Source organism: Lagenorhynchus albirostris, chromosome 21 (genome assembly GCF_949774975.1).
Source record: "Lagenorhynchus albirostris chromosome 21, mLagAlb1.1, whole genome shotgun sequence".
In the NCBI taxonomy this organism is placed as follows: Eukaryota; Metazoa; Chordata; class Mammalia; order Artiodactyla; family Delphinidae; genus Lagenorhynchus; species Lagenorhynchus albirostris.
This window is the reverse complement of record NC_083115.1, coordinates 1,678,956-1,698,383: the sequence shown is the minus strand read 5'-3', so window position 1 is coordinate 1,698,383 and position 19,428 is coordinate 1,678,956. Positions and strand designations below refer to the sequence as shown.

At 42.9% G+C, this 19,428-nt stretch overlaps 1 protein-coding gene across 3 annotated transcripts in view; it reads left to right on the top strand.

Annotated features, from left to right (window-relative positions):
• Window positions 1-2,550: 2,550 nt before the first annotated feature.
• HGSNAT (heparan-alpha-glucosaminide N-acetyltransferase) overlaps window positions 2,551-19,428 on the top strand; it is a 45,780-nt gene continuing 28,902 nt past the window's right edge. Inside the window, exons 1-5 of one of the 3 annotated variants that reach the window (XM_060136344.1) lie at window positions 2,551-2,675; window positions 9,841-9,956; window positions 13,847-13,983; window positions 14,201-14,322; window positions 17,129-17,198. In XM_060136344.1, coding sequence (XP_059992327.1) covers window positions 2,573-2,675; window positions 9,841-9,956; window positions 13,847-13,983; window positions 14,201-14,322; window positions 17,129-17,198 — 548 coding nt within the window. In that variant the 5' untranslated portion in view covers window positions 2,551-2,572. Of the gene's footprint in view, window positions 2,676-9,014; window positions 9,417-9,840; window positions 9,957-13,846; window positions 13,984-14,200; window positions 14,323-17,128; window positions 17,199-17,659; window positions 17,706-19,428 lie in introns of those variants that run through there. The other 2 variants (XM_060136345.1, XM_060136346.1) reach the window with 2 other exon arrangements.

The following is a 19,428-nucleotide window of genomic DNA, read 5'->3' as shown; positions in this document are numbered from 1 at the left end:
TCCTTAAGATTTTACACATATATAATCATGTCATGTTTGAACAAAGCCAATTTATGTGCTTTTAATTTCTTTTTCTTGCCTTATTGCACTGACTGGGACCTCCAGGACAGTGTTGAGTAGAAGTGGTAAGGGCAGATATATTTGCCTTGTTCTTGATTCTAGGCAAAAAATATTGTCTTTCAAGTGTCATATTAGCTGTAAGTTTTTCATAGATGCCATTTATCAGATTGAGGAAGTTGCCTTCTATTCCTATTTTGTTGAGAGTTGAATAGATGTTGAATTTTGTCCAATTTTATTTCTGCATGTGTTTGTCACATTGGAATCATATGACCTGCTTTGGCCAGTGAATGCCAGTCACAGGCATCTCTCTGCTGGGCAGGAGCCAGTGTAGGATTTGCTACATCATTTCTCCACGGCTGCAGTCATGGTAGAATGAAGCACTAGACATGAATGTGAGCAAGACATGAGCTTTTGCTGAAATAAGCCACAAGACTGGGTGTCTGTTTATTGTGCATTATAGCTTAACAGAGAAGGTTCTTGCCCTCAGGACAAACTCTTTGCCTTCATGGATCTTACATTCTAGTGCAAGGGAAGCAGAAAAACAAACACACATTATAATGTCAGGTAGATATGAGTAGAATGAAAACCAAAGCAGATATAGCAGGACACAGGGATAGAGAATGTTTTAGTTTTAAATAGGGGTATTGGGGAAGAAGGTAACAGGTGAGCTGAGACCTGAATGAAGTGAGGGAGGGTCTGTGAGGTGTCAGGGGAAGAGTGTTCTAGGTAGAGGGACCAGCCATGCTCAGCCCTAAGACAGGAATTCCAGATTCTTCTGGGCACGGAGGTTTGTGACAGAGCTGAAAGAGCCATCCTCGAAGAGGAAGCAGAGAAGGGCACATCCACCCAAGGGGCCCTGTGGCCCATTCTGGTTTTGTGGGGACCAGAGAAGCTGTTGGACAGCAGATGTCTAGTTGGCGATGGTCTTGTCATACTCCTTATACACCAGTGTCCCTCAACTCCTGGGATTTTGAACGGTGGGGCCGGGCAAGGAGGAAAAAAGGAGTCACTGAACTTCTTCCTGACCTTCAGGCACAGAGGTTTGTTTTCTCTGAGAAAACCCATGTGACTGACCTTTATTAGATAGTTCATGACCATGACTTTCCTGAAAGTTATCTCCACTGTAAAACTCAACAGCTTGCTACTGTCCTTAAGAAGAAGCCTAAACTCAACTCTATTGTCGAGCTCACCTCCTGTCTCCTCCTTCCCCTCACAGAATTCTGCTTCCGTCACACTGGGTCTCTTTCAGTTCCTGCACTGAGACGTGCTTTCTCTGAGCCTTCGCAAAGGCTGTTCCTTCTGTTAGGAATGCTCTTCCTCCCTTCTCCTGGCTCACATCCCTCAGGACTCAGTTTAAATGTCAGTCCTCCTGGGAGGCTTCCCAGACTAGCTTAGGTGCTTCCATCAAATGCTATCTTAGCGTCTTTTCCTTCTATGAACATAGCGCTCATCACACTGTATTGTAGCTTTACAAAGTTATCAAGTCATTCAATATACAGAGAAGTATAAAAAATAATATAGAGAGCACGCATAAATCTATCACCCTACCTAAGCAATGACTTCTCTGGCTGAAGCCCACCGTGAAGCTGGACCTCAACATTGTGCCTCTTCCCTATTCCCAGCCACGGCTTAAATTCAGTGTTTAACTTTCCATATGTATCTTTATACTTTTATTACACATGCATATAAGCCTAAACAACATACCTATTTTGCTTGGCTTTACACTTTATGTATGATATTACAAAGATATTTCTGCAACTTGCATTTCCCTCTCAGCCTTATTTTTGAGATTCATCCGTGTGGACACAGGTAAGTCTAGATCATTTCTACTGCTGTATGCATTACACCACAATTCATCCATTTTCTCCACTGATGGACATTTAGATCATTTACAGGTTCTTGCAGTTTCAAACCACTCTGCCTCAAGCATGACTGGATCTGCCCTTCATGCGTATGTTAGTTTCCCCGGGCGCAAAGCTAGGAGTGTAACCGCGGGGTCATCGTGCCTGCGAGCCTTTAACTTCATCCGGGACTGGCAACCAGCTCTTCCAAGTGGTAGTAACACACGGTGGCTTTTATGGCTTTTATGTCGCAACTCTCCCTCTGGATAGCAAACGCCTTGGGGGCTGGGACTCAGAACAGTGGACAGAGGACACTAACAACCGTTTGTATGGCGAATGGCTGGACGCAGGGATTCAGCGTAATGTCCCTCAGCGGGTGGTGAGGGACCGCGGAGCGGCGGCTCGGGGCCTGCGGGGCCCTGTCTTCCCGACGCGACGCGTCTCTCCTCAGGACAAAAAAAAAAAAAAAACCCAAAAAAAAGCAAAACCCTGCACAGCGGCTCCGGGCGCGGTGAGCTCCCCTCCCCCGGAAGATCCGCCTCCGCCCCGCCCCCGGGGCCGAGCGCGGGGCGATGACGGGCTCGCGGACGTGTGCGGCCGAGCAGCGCGGGTCCCGGGAGCGCGGCGGCGGCGGCGGCGGCAGCGGCGGCGGCGCGGGGGCGGCGGGTGGCATGAGCGGGACGGGGGCCGCGGGCCGGGCGCTGGCCGCGCTGCTGCTGGCCGCGTCCGTGCTGAGCGCCGCGCTGCTGGTCCCCGGCAGCTCCCCGACGCCAGGTGAGTGCGCGCTCCGGCCGAGCCCGCGGGGCGGCGACTGTCCCCTCCCCGGGGCGGCGCGCGGGACAGCTCGGGAGGAGCAGCGCCCGGAACTCGCGTGTCGTTTCCGCCGCGCTGTCGTGGCGGGGCCGGGGCTCGTGCACGGAGGCCGACCCGCGGGAGGACGCAGGAGGGCGGGAGTGGCGCTCCTCGGGCTTCATGGAGTGCCTTTGACCCGGAGACCTGTCGCCCCCTAATGCAAAGCTGATCGGAGCCGGGCCGGCGCCCCGCTCCGTCCGCCGCACGGAGGGGTTGCGGGGGACCCGCCGGAGCCGCGGCCCGAGCGCGCAGCTCCATGCGCGGCGGGACGGAGAGGCCGGCTCGGCTGTGCTGGGCTCCGGGGTCACCGCGGCCCGGACCGGGGGCGCAGCGGGAGCGCGCGGGAGGCGGCGGGCGCGGGAGCTGGCGGCCGAGGCGCGGGGTCGGATCTCGAGCGAGCCTCCCCGGCCCGCTGGGCGGTTCCGCTTCCATGGTGACGGGCGGAGCGCCGGGGCTGCGGTCTGCAGGGGCGCCCCGGGCGAGGTCGGCGGCCTGGGAGGGCTCGGGGAGATCGGTGCTCATGTCCGGCAGGGAGGAGAGGAGAGGTGAACCTCGGCTCAGCGAGCGTTTCCCCAGCTTGCCTGGTCTCCGAGCTCGCCAGGGAAGTGGAAAAAAAAAGGCAAATTCCTGGGCCTCCCGCTAGACCCCTTGGACGAGGACCCAGGGCTCTAGAAGATCTCAGTCCCAAGCCCCTCCCCAGGGGATGCTGTGGTCGAAGGTCAGCCCTTGGGATCAGCCAAGGGCAGCAAACCCGGTTCGGTCAGTGTTGGGGAAGGTCTCCTTATCACCTGGGTAGCTGGGGGCCACTTGCCTCTGCTCCCTTCATCCCATCACCTTTGTTTCAGAACGCGGGGGTTTTGGTGTCAGCGTGTGTGGTTCAAACTGCCGCTCCTCCTCAATCAAAATGTTGTAGGGAGAAGACAAAATCAATTTTGAAAAAGCATCTTAGCTGATTACGTTTAATACAGTGTCTCCCCCGCCCCCGAGCTCAGTCTCGTCACTCCCTCCCTTTTATAATCGAGCAACGGACCCCAAGGGGTTACATAATCTGCCCTGTCACAACTTGTCAGAGACTGAACCCGTACAACGCTCTATTTTTGTGCTTTAGCATCAGTTAATACTGATAATTATTGTAGGAAAAAGGTAAGTTTCTAAGCAGTGATTCTGGTAGTGAGGGAGAGCGTACTAGTAGCGTTCTGAAGCCATCCACTCCCGAACCTTCACAGAGCAGTGTTGCCAGGTCAGCCAGGCTTTTAGTGCCACCTGGAGGCCAACTTTGGGCGGGACAGATTCCTACTAAGAACTCCACCTTTATATGATTTGTGGACTCAAGTTTACTTGAAAAGAAAAAAAAAAATTAAGTAGACTATGTCTTTTCAGATATGCTCAGCAAAGACACTTACGAGCAGGGAGCTAGAACCAGAAATTAAGTATTTGGAAATGAAGTAAAAGCCTAATATGCGAGTAGTACAGTTACTTGGGCACTATTGAAACGTGACTTTGTTTGGTTTATTTCCTCACCAAGACATTGTAGACAGGAAGAGGGAATTGTCTGTTGTATGTAATGCTCCTTGAGGCTGCCCTGGTATTTCTATTTTTTTAAATATTTATTTGCTTATTTGGTTGCACAGGGCGAGCTGCGGCAGGCGGGCTCCTTAGTTGTGGCATGCAAACTCTTAGTTGCAGCATGCATGTGGGATCTAGTTCCCTGACCAGGGATCGAACCTTGGGCCCCCTGCATTGGGAGCACGGAGTCTTAACCACTGCACCACGAGGGAAGTCCCTGCCCTGGTATTTGTAAGTTCAGCTGTTGGCAGCTTTTTCTAGAAACTGAGCATCAGTTTCAATTTTGGCGTCATATTGGATGGCTTAGGAATTTCGTCCTTTGTGTTTGTGTGTGTGTGTGTGTGTGTGTGTGAGTGTGTGAGTGATACAGACTACACACTCATTGGGTTTTTAAAAAATTTATTGTATTGAACTATAGCTGATTTATAATGTGTTAATTTCTGCTGTATGGCCAAATGATTCAGTTATACATATATATACATTCTTTTTCATATTCTTTTCCATTGTGGTTTATCATAGGATACTGAATATAGTTCCCTGTGCTCTATAGTAGGACCTTGTTGCTTATCCATTCTATATATAATAGTTTGCATCTGCTAATCCCACAGACTCATTGGTTTTTTTAAAAAATCCTCAAATAATGCAAAAAGGTACAAAGATGTCAGAATCCCCTGGCCTTACACTCACAGTGTCTGTTGCTGCTGTTTTGAGGAGGATAAGTGTTGATGAGGGTGTGGAGAAAAGGGAACCCTCCTACACTGTTGGTGGGAATGTAAATTGGTGCAGCCACTATGGAGCACAGTTTGGAGGTTCCTCAAAAAACTAAAAATAGAACTGCCATATGATCCAGCAATTCCACTCCTGGGTATGTAACTGAAGAAAATGAAAACATTAATTCAAAAAGATACGTGCACCCAGTGTTCATAGCAGCATTGTTTACAATAGCCAAGATATGGAAGCAACCTAAGTGTCCACCAACAGATGAATGGATAAAGATGTGGTACATATATACAATGGAATATTACTCAGCCATAAAAAAGAATGAATGAAATAATGCCATTTGCAGCAACATGGATATGAGGGTATTATACTAAGTGAAATAAGTCAGAGAAAGGCAAATACTGTATGTTGTAATTTATATGTGGAATCTAAAAATAAAATGAATGAATATAACAAAACAGAAATAGACTCACAGATATAGAGAACAAACTAGTGGTTACCAGTGGGGAAAGGAAAGGGGGAGGGGCAAGAACGAGGGTAGAGGATTAAGAGATACAAACTGCTATGTATAAAGTAAACTACAAGGATATATTGTATAGCATGAGGGATATGGCCAATATTTTATAGTAACTTTAAATGGAGTATAATCTATAAAAATTTTGAATCACTATGTAGTACACCTGAAACTAATATATTGTAAATCAGCTATACCTCAATTTAAAAAATACAAAAAATAAATCATACTGGTTGGGCAGAGATTCTGATTTAATAGGTCTGGGGTGGAGCCAGGGCATTGGTATTTTTTGTTTTGTTTTGTTTTTAAATTATGTATTAATTTATTTGTTATTATTTTATTTATTTATTTATATTTTATTTTTGGCTGCGTTGGGTCTTTGTTGCTGCATGCGGGCTTTCTCTAGTTGCAGCGAACGGGGGTTACTCTTCATTGCAATGTGTGGGCTTCTCATTGCAGTGGCTTCTCTTGTTGTGGAGCATGGGCTCTAGGCACATGGGCTTCAGTAGCTGTGGCATGTGGGCTCAGTAGTTGTGGCTCCTGGGCTCTAGAGCACAGGCTCAGCAGTTGTGGCACACGGACTTAGTTGCTCCGTGGCATGTGGTATCTTCCTGGACCAGGGCTCGAACCCATGTCCCCTGCATTGGCAGGCGGATTCTTAACCACTGCACCACCAGGGAAGTCTGGTTTTGTGTTTTTTTTAGCTTGCCAGGTAATTCTGATGTTCAGCTAGCATTAACCCTTCATACAACCTTATATAAAATAATATTGATGACAATTAAGAGCCTTCAAAGTCTGAAATTCACATGGAAAAATTAAGCATGAAACAAGAACCATATTCCACCCACCACTGAAGACTCATAGAAGTATGAATAAAAACAGTAGTTACTACAGCTCTGAAGGGATGATGCTGTATAGAACAATTACGGAGGAAAAGGTCAACAGCTAGTGACTATAAATTTGCAAATGGAAGCTCTCAAACCTGAACAAGGGAAATGAAAGAGAAATACTTGAAAACATTATGACAAGTATGACAAAGGATTTAATATCACAGGGGCTAAGTGGTTAAATAAACATTCCAACAATTCACAGGAGAGGAAAGTACTGATAGTCAACATTTGGAAAACATGTTCGAACTTGCTAATTGTCAGTTCAGAACTAAAATAATAAGGAAAGTATATTTTCTATACATCGGGCTAAAACGCAAGGGAAAAAATTAAACTGGCCCAGCTGCTAGGGAACAGATCTGCTTAGTCTCAGGAGACTGGGAGCATAGAGGTTAGGTGCTGGCCAGACTGGTGAGTCAGTCTGGTGGGTGACCTCTCCAGGCCTCCCATACCTCATCCGGGGGCTGGAGACACCAGCAGCTGTTTCACGAGGCTGTTGGGACCTGGAGCACAGTAAGTGTGTCATTTTCAGTGTCACCTGGGAGCCGATGAACACCATAGTTGTCTTTATAAACCGGCACAGCTAAATTGGGAGAGGAATTTGGCTAAACATATCAAAAACTACTTAAAAAGCTATTTTTGATTGAAAATTTCACTCCTGGAAGTTCATTCTTAAGGAACTATGTTGAAAGAAGAGCATGTTGATTTTCAGATGTCTATAGAGCCATTTTTATATAGGATATAGCATCATTTCTTATAATTGGAAAAAAGGGGAATGGGGGACAATTGGAAATAAGGTTAAATGAAAAGAGGAGAAACAACTTTTCAAAATATTTAACCACATGTTCCTGATTCTGACGAAGCCCCTCTTGTCCCCTGCATTGGTTGGATGTGGCCCAGGTCATTATAATCATCATTTGTCGAACACTTACTTTGTTTGAGGTTCTCTGTCAAGCACTTTGCTTGTGTTATCAATTTTAGCCTCCCCAGCAATCCTCCGAAGCACACACTATTATGACCCCTAATTTATTGATGAGGATGCTGAGGCAGGGTGGGGTCCAGATTCAAGTTGGTCCAACATGGAGTCCACACACTTAACCCACCATGTTATACTCCTGGTCTCAAACGCTGCTTCTGCTGGCCGCTCGCCATAGGGCGACCAAAGAACAGAAAAAGTGATTGATAAAGTTTTGTTTAGCCTGGAAGGGAATAAAAGCCTCAGTAGATTATTAAAAGTTATATACTCTGTGTTTTGTCTTCACTGAGAGCTAAATAAGGGTAAATTAGGATGAACGCTAAAAATGACGGATTTAGGCTGGCTGCAGTGAAGAATTTTCTGAATTAACCAGATGAGGTACTGGGGAGCCCTGAATTAAGCTTTCATATTACAAAATAAAAGAGGCTAGATTATTACCTTTCTGGTTGTGTTATTAAATAGTTTCCCTTAACCCTTACACTGTTGGTGGGAATGTAAATTGTTACAACCACTGTGGAGAACAGTATGGAGGTTCCTTAAAAAACTAAAAATAGAGCTACCATATGATCCAGCAATCCCACTCCTGGGCATATATCTGGAAAAAAACATAATTTGAAAAGACACATGCACCCCAATGTTCATTGCAGCACTATTTACAATAGCCAGGACATGGAAGCAACCTAAATGTCCATCAACAGAGGAATGGATAAAGAAGATGTGGTATATATATACAGTGGAGTATTACTCAGCCATAAAAAAGAATGAAATAATGCCATTTGCAGCAACATGGATGCAGCTAGAGATTATCATACTAAGTGAAGTAAGTCAGACAAAGACAAATATCATGATATCACTTATATGTGGAATCTAAAAATAAATGATACAAATGAACTTATTTACAAAACAGAAATAGACTCACAAACTTTGAAAACAAACTTATGGTTACCAAAGGGGAAATGTGTGTGGGGAGGAATAAATTAGGAGTTTGGGATTAACATATACGCACTACTATATATATGTATATATAATAGATAATTAACAAGGCCCTACTGTGTAGCACAGGGAACTCAGTATTCTGTAATAGGCTACGTGGGAAAAGAATCTGTGAAAGAATGGATATATGGGGACTTCCCTGGTGGCGCAGTGGATGAGACTCTGTGCTCCCAATGCAGGGGGCCTGGGTTCGATCCCTGGTCAGGGAACTAGATCCCACATGCATGCCGCAAGTAAGAGTTCACATGCCACAACTAAGGAGCCCACCTGCCGCAACTGAGGAGCCCACGTGCTGCAACTAAGGAGCTGGCGAGCTGCAACTAAGGAGGCCGCCTGCCACAACTAAGACCCGGTGCAACCAAATAAATAAATTAATTAAAAAAATAAAGAATGGATATATGTATATGTATAATGGAATCACTTTGCTCTACATCTGAAACTAACACGACATTGTAAATCAGCTAGACTCCAGTATAAAATAAAACATTAAAGAAAGTTTCCCTTTTTTTCTTTTGCCTAGAAGCTAGATGGTGATTTCTCTTTCATATAATATAACAGATATAAATGGCCTAGTTGATCTGGATGAAACACTTTGCTTTAACTTTAGCCAATAATAGTTCACTGTTTTCCTACCAAATTGGCAGACTGAAAGGTAGAAGATGCATCATCCTTATGGTACCCTGAGAGCATCTGGTAAAGTGGTGAGCTCTAAGCCCAGGGAATATGGAGCAGTGGCTCTTTCTGCCCTTCAGACTTACCCTCTCTCCTTCCCCGCCTCACGTCTGCCATGGAAACCAGGAGATGCAGAACTCCAAACAAAAGTGACATCAGGCAGAGCTTCTCGGACTGTAAAGGGCGTGCAGATCCCCCAGGAACACTGCTGCTCTGTGCGTCCTGACTCCCTAGTCTGGGGTTCTGCAGGTCTTAAGAGCTGCCCATCCCAGCTCAGAGCTGAGTGATGTGGGCCAGGAAAGTTGGAGCTTCGGAATCACGCAGATTGGGTTCACGTCAATGATTTTACTGAAAACCTCTGTGGCCATGGGCAGTTATGTAATTTTTGTGGGCCTTAATTTCTTCATCCGTAGGATGGAGAAAATACCTAGCTCATGAGGTTGTTATATTATCAAATAGAAGTTGCATGGAAACAACTAAACTTGGTGCCCCTCACACCTTAGTACTTGGTGATTGGAAGATGCGAATGGTGTTGATTGAATCCTTGTTTGTAGTAGAGGCATGTGTGTGGAAGGGAACTGGATGCGTGTGTGCACGTGCACATCCGTGTGGACACGGCATGAGGGACGAGAGACCCCAGGCGTTTGAGAAGTGCTCCTGAGAAGCCACTTTCCACTCTGATGCACTTTGTCTCTGACACATCTTTCAGGTGCCTAGTTTTTCTTTTTCTTTTTTTTTTTTTTTCCTAATTCTTACCAGACTTAGGGAAAAAAAGGCACTTGGAGCTGAAGATGGACCAGGCTTTGCTGCTCATCCATAATGAACTGCCTGGGACAAACCTGACCATCTACTGGAATTTCGATCGCTGTTATCATGTAGGTGCTGTGTGCTTGCTCACAATTGTGTTTGCTTTGGGGCTGGTTTGATATGGCCCCAGTGCTGTCAGACCTGAAGTCCTTCACATGTTAGCCTCAGCTTTACAGGTGAGGAAACAAACAGGCTAGACAAAGACTCAGAAGAAATTCCATCACGGAGGATGCCTAGCAATGGGCAGCATCCCTTTTTTATCGTTTCCCTGCCCATCTTTTTCAAACCAGTTTCTGTGATGAGCAAAATTGATAGACATGTTTTTTTTGTTTTTTTTTTTTAATGTGACAAGCATTCTTTCATTCCACAATAAGAGCATAAACCAGATCCGGGCCACTTGCTCATTTCTGCCACCTCTTATAGCCTGTACCCTCAGAGCCATTAATCAAGGGGCCTAGAGTGTGACAGGGCAGCCACACCACTGGTTTCAAGTTGCAGAGGGGTGATGCACTAGGATGGGGTCTCAGCAGGATATTCACACTCCCTTTTGGAGTCCATTCAATTTGATCCCTTGTGAAGCCTGAAGTGATAGACGTGTTTTGGCTCCTCTGCCCACTGCATAACCCTCCTGCTGGACCAGAGAAGGAAGGAGTGAGACACGGCGGGGGTGGGGGGGGGCGGGTAGGGCGGGGCGGTGAGGGCCACTGGACGCTTACGCTGAGGCCCTTCTGATGATAAAGGATTTTATCTGAAGGTGTTGCTCCTATGCTAGACCTTGTTGCTTTTTAAGGACAGGGCTATTCTTCCATGTAAAATGAAATAGTCTTTACTTCCAGATTGAGAGCTTCAATGTACCACCTTCAGAGGAGGAATTTTAATGGATAGTGACCTATTTAGTGTAAATAGCTTTTTAAGAAAGAAAACAAATTTTAAAAGTCCCCAGTGTGGGTATCAGCTAGAAGATGATGGAGCAGTACATGACACCTCCTGTAAAGTTAAGTGGAACACAGAACATTGGTAATATTAAAAAGGTAGGTCAAGACCAAGAAAAGGCTTATCACAAGAGGGACTAAAAGGACCTTAAATTAAGTAGAAAAAAATCAATAACTTCAAAAATATCTGTAATGTATTTAACAAAACATCAATCATGTGTTGTCAAACGAGACTAAACACAAACGGCAGAGATTATACTTTCTGCAATTTCCTACCTCTGCATAACAAAAAAATACTAATAGGAGAGAGAATACAGCCGTAAATGTCATAGAAAAATCTTTGACCTGGCCAAAGCAATTCTTATGAAAATTTGTGTCTAAATGTTTCTAACAGTAAAGATAATGTTAATACAAGTTGTCGCTGCTGTTTACTGAGGGCCTGCTCTGTTTTAGATACATTATATCTCATTTAATCCTCACAGCAATCCAGGAAATACCTGGATTCTGCAGATGGTGATGCTGAGATTAAGAGCGGGAAAGTGACTTTATCCCAGGTCCCCCCGCTGTCACGTGGCAGCGCTGGGGTCCTCACCCCTCAGTCTAGCTTCAGAGTGTGTCCGCTTTCCTTTCTGGATCCTGCTTTATGTTAATCAGGAAAAAAAGGGGAAAAGAAAAGCTACTGAGTAAGGATCTCAAGGTCTTGGAAAGCAGTGTCATCATCCAAACAAGAAAAAAGGAAGCAATAAAAACAGTAACTATGGAAACTGCAAAATGAGAAAAAAACTGGGAATAAGAATGAGCCAAGAGATGGTTTTCTAAAATAAAAGTCACACATACTCTGTAATGGCCTATATGGGAAAAGAACCTAAACAAAGAAAAAGAGTGGATATATGTATACGTGTAACTGATTCACTTTGCTGTACACCTGAAACTATAACACAGCATTGTAAATCAACAATACTCCAATAAAAATTTGAAAAATTAAAAAATAAATAAAAGTCACACAATTGATAAATTATTGATACATTTAAGGGAACAATGGAAATTAATAAAATTAGCAATTATATTTCAACAGAAATTGAAATAATTATGGTCCAATGAACAGTTAAGACTGATCAATTTAAAGTACAAAAATTGATTGATTTCCTTCAAAAAATATAATATGAAGATTGATTCAAGAAATTGAGGATATAAATAGATCAGCAACTGATTAAGAATCTGGAGAGTTGTAATGAATTTCTCTACCTAAAAATAGGTCATTTTCTCCTGCATTTTCAAATAATAAATAATTCTTAATCTATATAAACTGACCCTAAATATAACAACAATAAAAAAAAATGATGTCTTGGTATCTGATTCATTCTGCAGGGTGTTGATCTTAAAATCTAGCCAAGACATGACAGAAAATGCAGGTCAATCTTTCTAATTAATGTGGGTGTAAAAATCTTAAATAAATTATCAGGTAGAATAAGTTGGCATATTGAGAGATTTATGATGACTTATATTTTCATCTTGAGGAATCTATAAGAGGTCATATATATGGACAATGATAAAATTTTAATGGGAAAATTATAGGCTAAATGGAGAAATAGCCAATGCACGCTGATGTGACACCTAAACGTAGGAAAAATGGCAATACTTCCCAAATTAGTTTATACATTCAACACAATTGCTTGTGGATACTTTATAGAAGCTGCATAAAAATAATTCCAAAATGTCTATGAAAAAGTGTGCAAGAGAATCAGAGGATGGCCCAAAAGGAGAACAGATGGTACGGAGACTTGCTGTACCGGATAAGAAGTATCGCAGAGCACGGTCGTGAATGTAGCCAAAAAAGATAAATGAAGACCAACGGGCCAAATGAAGTATAAGAAGTAGAATCTAATTTACGTAAGAATTTAACAGCTAAAACCATGGGAAAGGTATTTAGAATTATGGGATACCATCTATCAAATACCCCAAGTGGATTCAAGTAAAAAAAAACAAAACCCACAAATTTAACAAATACTAAAAAATGCAGAATACATTGTTAAACTCATGAAGCCATAGAAGAAATAACAAACCAGAGTAGTGTGACTCTGTAAAACTTTAAAAACAACAACATAATAAGATGAAAGCACTAGAGTGGAGAAGCGTTTGAGAGAGTTAGAAGTTTCATGTTGCAGTGTACGAGGACAGATTTCTAAGATTCTGTTTGAGGGAATTGAGTGTCTACCAGGTGGTTCACACCATAAGGAACATAAAAGAGCAAAAGAAAATTGAATTATTTAATCTACTTCTAATTTAAAATGTAATCTTAATGCTGTGGTATCATAAACACCTAGTACCTGAACAAAAGGAAGAATGATATGAAGTCCTGGTAAGGCTGATGAGAAATAAATCTATTGTAATTTTTCTTATGTGAGTGCTATTTGGCCACGTATAACAAGAACCATTAAAATGATTATTTTTTTAATCCAGTAATCTCAGTTTTGGAAATTTGTCTTAGGGAAAGAGTTTAAAGGAATAAGAACATCATGTGTAGATCTTTTAAAACAATATAATTTATATAAATTATAAATATAAGTAGATTTATATTATTATATATCATATAATTAAATTATATATCTTCCAAAGCAATATAATTTGTATAAGTTATATACAAAAAGATAAAACGAGCTTTGAAAGCACCCTAAGTATTCATAGCGATAGTATTTGATGGAATATAATGCAACCATTAAAAATTATAAATATGCAAATTAGGTAGAATCATGGAAGTTTATTTGTTAAATAATATTAAGTAAAACCATAGAATGCAAGATTAAAGGGATGCTGTATTTGTTAATTATGTGAAGAATGTACCTATGAACAAAGATTATGTAGTTCCATAGCAACACCTAGTTATGTAGGCAAATTTTACCTAAATTATTGAAGTGTAAAAGTTTTCTATAAGCATGAAGGAAAAGTTATCTCAGGTCTTCAGTTGGATACCCAGCAACCACAGACTGTCAAACCCCTAACACCTGGCCTATGCTTGGATCGTGTAGTGCCTGCTCCAGGTCCTGGTTGACGTCTCCCAGAGCAGGAAACCCGGGGAGCCCAGCATTGAGGCTGTGGCTGTGAGCACCCAGCACGGATCCATCCTGCAGCTTAATGACACTGCGGAGGAGAAGCAAGTTTGTAGGTTCGTACCTGCTATGATGTGACCTACTGACACCTGTACTTTCTCTCTACTATTTTTTTCCTGTTTGATTTTTAGCTTCTTCTCTCAAAATATCTTTCTGTGTCTTCCCTGATCTGCACCCAGGAATGCCTGTCACTCTGCCTGGGTGACATTACCAACATCCAACTGCTTATTTCCTAACCTAATGATGTTTCTTCATTTTCCGTAATCTTTGTAGGCTGGAATACAAATTTGGGGAATTTGGAAACTATTCTCTCTTGGTAAAGCACACCCACGATGGAGTCAATGAAATTGCATGTGACCTGGTCGTTAATGAGAAGCCAGTTGACAGTAACCTTCGTACGTACATGCTCTTGATTGATTTTTATTTTTTAAAAATATTTATTTATTTATTTATTTGGCTGCTCCAGGTCTTAGTTGTAGCACGCAGGCTCCTTAGTTGCAGCATGCATGTGGGATCTAGTTCTCTGACCAGGGATCAAACCTGGGCCCCCTGCACTGGGAGCACAGAGTCTCAACCACTGGACCACCAGGGAAGTCCCTCTTGGTAAATTTGCATTTTCAACGGTTTTACTTTTTGAGTACTGTTTGCGACATTTCGGGTAATTTAAATCCTGGATTATAGGTTGTCTGTCTCAGTTATGGCATATTTATAATATATTTATTGTGTCATTGGTGTAGACTAAGAAAATTATGTGACATACAAAAAATTATTTGATGTATCAACATATTCTCATAGTTTTTATTTACTGTATTATGAAGTATAAATAAGCCAAAAAAATTAATGCAGTGGAAAGAAACTAGAAATAAGACAGTTGGCTGTCAGGTGTCTTTCTTCGTTTTAGGATTTAGGGTACAGTGTTTCCTGTATGTGTCTCTGACTGTCCAGAGGTCCCCTTGGGTTCAGGAGGGATCGTTCGTTCTCTAATAACTCCACTGGAGAAAATCTGTCCCTCCAAGCCCCCAGTAGATAGTATCAGGAATCCCTGGGGCTGTTCCAACAATAAGTACTGTACACAGTGACGCTGTTGAAGACTGTCAGAAGAACACTGGTTAGAGCCAATGTGAAAAAGTCAACGCGGGATGATTTAATCATTAAAAGAATAATGAATGTAATTGACGGAAACACGTTGCACATACAAAAACCAGTGAGTTCACTATGAAGCTAAAAAGCACAAGGCCCCCAACAAAAACAATATTTTGGTTGCCTTTGAGGGTAACAAGGACACCTGGTGTTAACTGATGATCCTGGTGAAGGCAGGATCATCTCTCCTGCCTTTCGTGTTTTGACTATATCTTAGGGTAACGAAATAGTCCTAGGTGATGAGGGTAAATTCTTTAGAGAAGGAATCCAGCTAATAATGTGGCAGAATATTTTGCAATGCGCATTGAAGTTACTGATTTAGGCAAAAGCCATGAGTGGATGGAACCATCCAATGAAAGGGGAACTTTACACGGGAGGGGACAGGCCTTCACCAGCTGAATGCAGGCATCGGGCACAAGGTCTGAAGCAGGAGGTGCTCCTGATGGGACGTGGTGGGAAAGACACAGCACCTGCGACGCGTTCCTGCCGGAGAAGTGGGACTTCTCGGCCAAGGCTTTACAGCTAACTTCCCATTTATAGAACACACAGAGGATAGAAGAACAAGTTCAGTGACACCAGACGAGGGGTCCTGGCAGATCTAGACCGCGAATGAGATGCCCTGATAGGAGACAGCCAGCCTCATGTAAATCAAGTCAGTGGCTGTGGACCAATGCATGGAGCTTAAGGCACGTTAACAATGCAGGCGAGATGCGAGCCTTGCTTGGATCCTGATTTGAACACATGGACTACAACACACATTTTCGAGGCAACTAGAAAAATTTGAATATGGACTCAGTGTTAGCCAGGGAATTATTAATTTTGTATGACATTGTGCTTATACAGCAAAAGGTCCATTCTTAAGAAACTTTTAATTTTGAAATAGTTTTAGACTCACAGAAACGTTGCAAAACAGGGTTTCCATATACCCTTCACTCAGCTTCCCCTAAGCCCCTAAACTATATAATCACAGTACAGTGATTCCATGTACAGTGATTGAAACCAGGAATGTCATGCACACAGCACTATTAACTGAGCTGCGGAGTTCTCAGATTTCTCCAGTTGTCCTACTTGTGTCCGTTTTGTGTCCAGGGTCCCACAGAGCATTTAGTGATCAGGTCTCCCAGGCCTCCTCTAATCTAACCTCATGGCCTCTAATCAGCCTTTCTTGGTCTTTCACGACCTTGACACTTTTGAAGAGGACTGGCCAGTTATTTTGTTACTTTGGTTTGCTTGCTGCCTTCTTGTGACCCAGAAGAGGCCGTGTGTCTTCGGTAGCGTCCTACAGAAGAGATACAGTGTCCTCCTCAGGCGGTCACGTAAGAATTGCATGACGTACATAGAGATACATCCTGAAGATGTGGGAATGAAATAGATTGATGTCTGGGATTTGCTTAAAACACTTAAGGTGGAAAAAAAAAAAAAGGGTGCCACTCTTGAAGCAAGAGTGGCAGTGTTTGATATTCTAGAATCTAGGTGACAGCTATATGTGGGTTTATTGTACAGTTCTCTGTACTTTTGTGTATGTTTGATATTTTTCATGATGAAAATTAGCGCTTCCCTCATGAAGAGTGTTCTCAATTGTTAATAAGAAATTTCACATAAGGATATAGGCTTTTCCTTCATATGTTTCCATTTTTATTTGTTTGCCTTTTTCTTTTTTTTTTTTTGCGGTATGCGGGCCTCTCACTGTTGCGGCCTCTCCCGTTGCGGAGCACAGGCTCCGGACGTGTAGGCTCAGCGGCCATGGCTCACGGGCCCAGCTACTCTGCGACATGTGGGATCTTCCCGGACCGGGGCACGAACCCATGTCCCCTGCATCGGCAGGCAGACTCTTAACCACTGTGCCACCAGAGAAGCCCCCTTTTTCTTTTTTTAATTTTAAAATTTGTTTTACTGAAGTATAGTTGATTTACAATGTTGTGTTAATTTCTACTATACAGCAAAGTGATTCAGTTATACGTATGTATACATTCTTTTTCATATTGTTTGCATTTTTCATTTACTGATTCACTGTGATGACACGACAGCTTTTGGTGATGATACGTTTCTTTATTTTTGCAGCCGTGAGTATCGCATTCCTTGTCGGCCTGGTGCTCATCATTGTGGTGTCCTTTCTAAGGTTCGCGCTGAGGTAAGCAGGCGTTGGGGGGGTCACACTGGGGAAAATAGAATACAGAATAACTGTATTCAGAAAGGGTACTTTGACCGTTATTCCTGGATTAAATGAAAACTTACTGTGTCCACCGTGCCCAGTGTAGTCCTAGGCATTAGGGATTCAGTGTCAAATAAGAGATGGTCCCTGACTTCAGGGAAATAATAACCTAGTGCGAATGGCTCTCTGCCTTCAATTCTCCCACGTGGCTGAAGATGTAGAAGAAAATACTTGAGCAATCATTATTTCCTGACAGACTCTCACATCCTGCCACACAGCGCATGGAAGAGGCCTGTGATGGGCTTGGGAGGTGCTGCCACACTGACTGTCTTCCTCCTCTTGGCTCTGAACCCAGAGGCCACGCCTCTGGTCCAGCTTCCCAGCTCCTGCGGTGGGGACCTCCGACCTCAGGTGGACTCTCCCTTGGTTAGGGTCGGCCAGCTTGGAGAGGGGATTCCTTCTCCTGCCTGGTAAACAACGATTCTGGTGAGTGGATTTGCGGACTGCAGAAGGAAAAGAAAGTAAAATAGACCCAGGCCTGGCACGTCACCTTGCCAAGGGGAGGTCTTTCCTCTTAAAAGGAATAAGATTGAATTTTCACATGCTCAGCTGGTTACGGTCTCAGGAAAGACCATGAGATTTTATTGGTGAGCCGGATCCAAATTGGAAGAAAAAACCTGCTAGCTTGGGGAAATCCTGCACCTTTGGGGAGTTTATCACTCTGACCCTTTAGGGATGGAGTGCAATCCGTAAAGAGGAGTTGCATTACTTTGGTGATAAGATGTAAATGGTCTTCCAGTTTATTAGAGTGTTTTCATTTGGTGCTTTGGATGTGAATGTATCTATTACATGATGTTTAAAGTGGTAGATAGCTGATATCAGACTCTTGCAAAGAGAAGAATCCCACCTTGCCCCACTGTGGAATTGAAACTCCTTCTACATGTGATTCTCCCTTTGCAGCCTGTGGGCACAAAGCTCTTGTGGGGAAAGCAAGAGTGTCTTGTACCTTTCCCCATCACTTTCCAGTGTGCCCATGGAAGCCCAGGGAAGTTCAGATTTGTCTGAACCAGAAAAGAATCTGAAAAAGTAATAAGAATACAGTGTCTTTCTCCTTTTCACTTGGGGAACAAGCATGTACAAGAAAATAAGTGCTTTTTTGAATTTTAATTTTTAAATATCTTCTTTTACCTTTCCTTAGATGGTTCTGTTTTCAAGTTTTTCATGTGATGGTGATGTTATTAGTGCTGGATAAACTAGAAATGGGAGTTGAGTTATAAGGGAAAAAAGAAATTAAACATATAAGCAATGGGTATATGGAACATGTTTGGATATTGACTTGAGCAATTAAACTGTAAAAAAGACAGGAAAATTGAACTTGCTATTTGACAATATTGAGGAACTGTTGATAATATTCTTAATGAGGTAATAGAATTGCAGTATGTTTAAAAATAAAGAGTCCTTATCGTTTTCTTTTTTTAACATCTTTATTGGAGTATAATTGCTTTACAGTGGTATGTTAGTTTCTGCTTTATAACTAAGTGAATCAGCTATACATATACATATATACATATATCCCCATATCTCCTCCGTCTTACGTCTCCCTCCAACCCTCCCAATCCCACCCCTCTAGGTGGTCACAAAGCATGAGCTGATCTCCCTGTGCTATGCTGCTGCTTCCCACTAGCTATCTATTTTATATTTGGTAGTGTATATATGTCCATACCACTCTCTCACTTCATCCCAGCTTACCCTTTCCCCCTCCCCGTGTCCTCAAGTCCATTCTCTACATCTGCGTCTTTATTCCTGTCCTGCCCCTAGGTTCTTCAGAACCTTTTTTTTTAGATTCCGTATATATGTGTTAGCATACGGTATTTGTTTTTCTCTTTCTGACTTACTTCACTCTGTATGACAGACTCTAGGTCCATCCACCTCACTACAAATAACTCAAATTCGTTTATTTTTATGGCTGAGTAATATTACATTTTATATATGTGCCACATCTTCTTTATCCATTCATCTGTCGATGGACACTTAGGTTGCTTCCATGTCCTGGCTATTGTAAATAGAGCTGCAATGAACATTGTGGTACATGCCTTTTTTTGAATTATGGTGTTCTCAGGGTATATGCCCAGGAGTGGGATTGCTGGGTCATATGGTAATTCTGTTTTTAGTTTTTTAAGGAACCTCCATACTGTTCTCCATAGTGGCT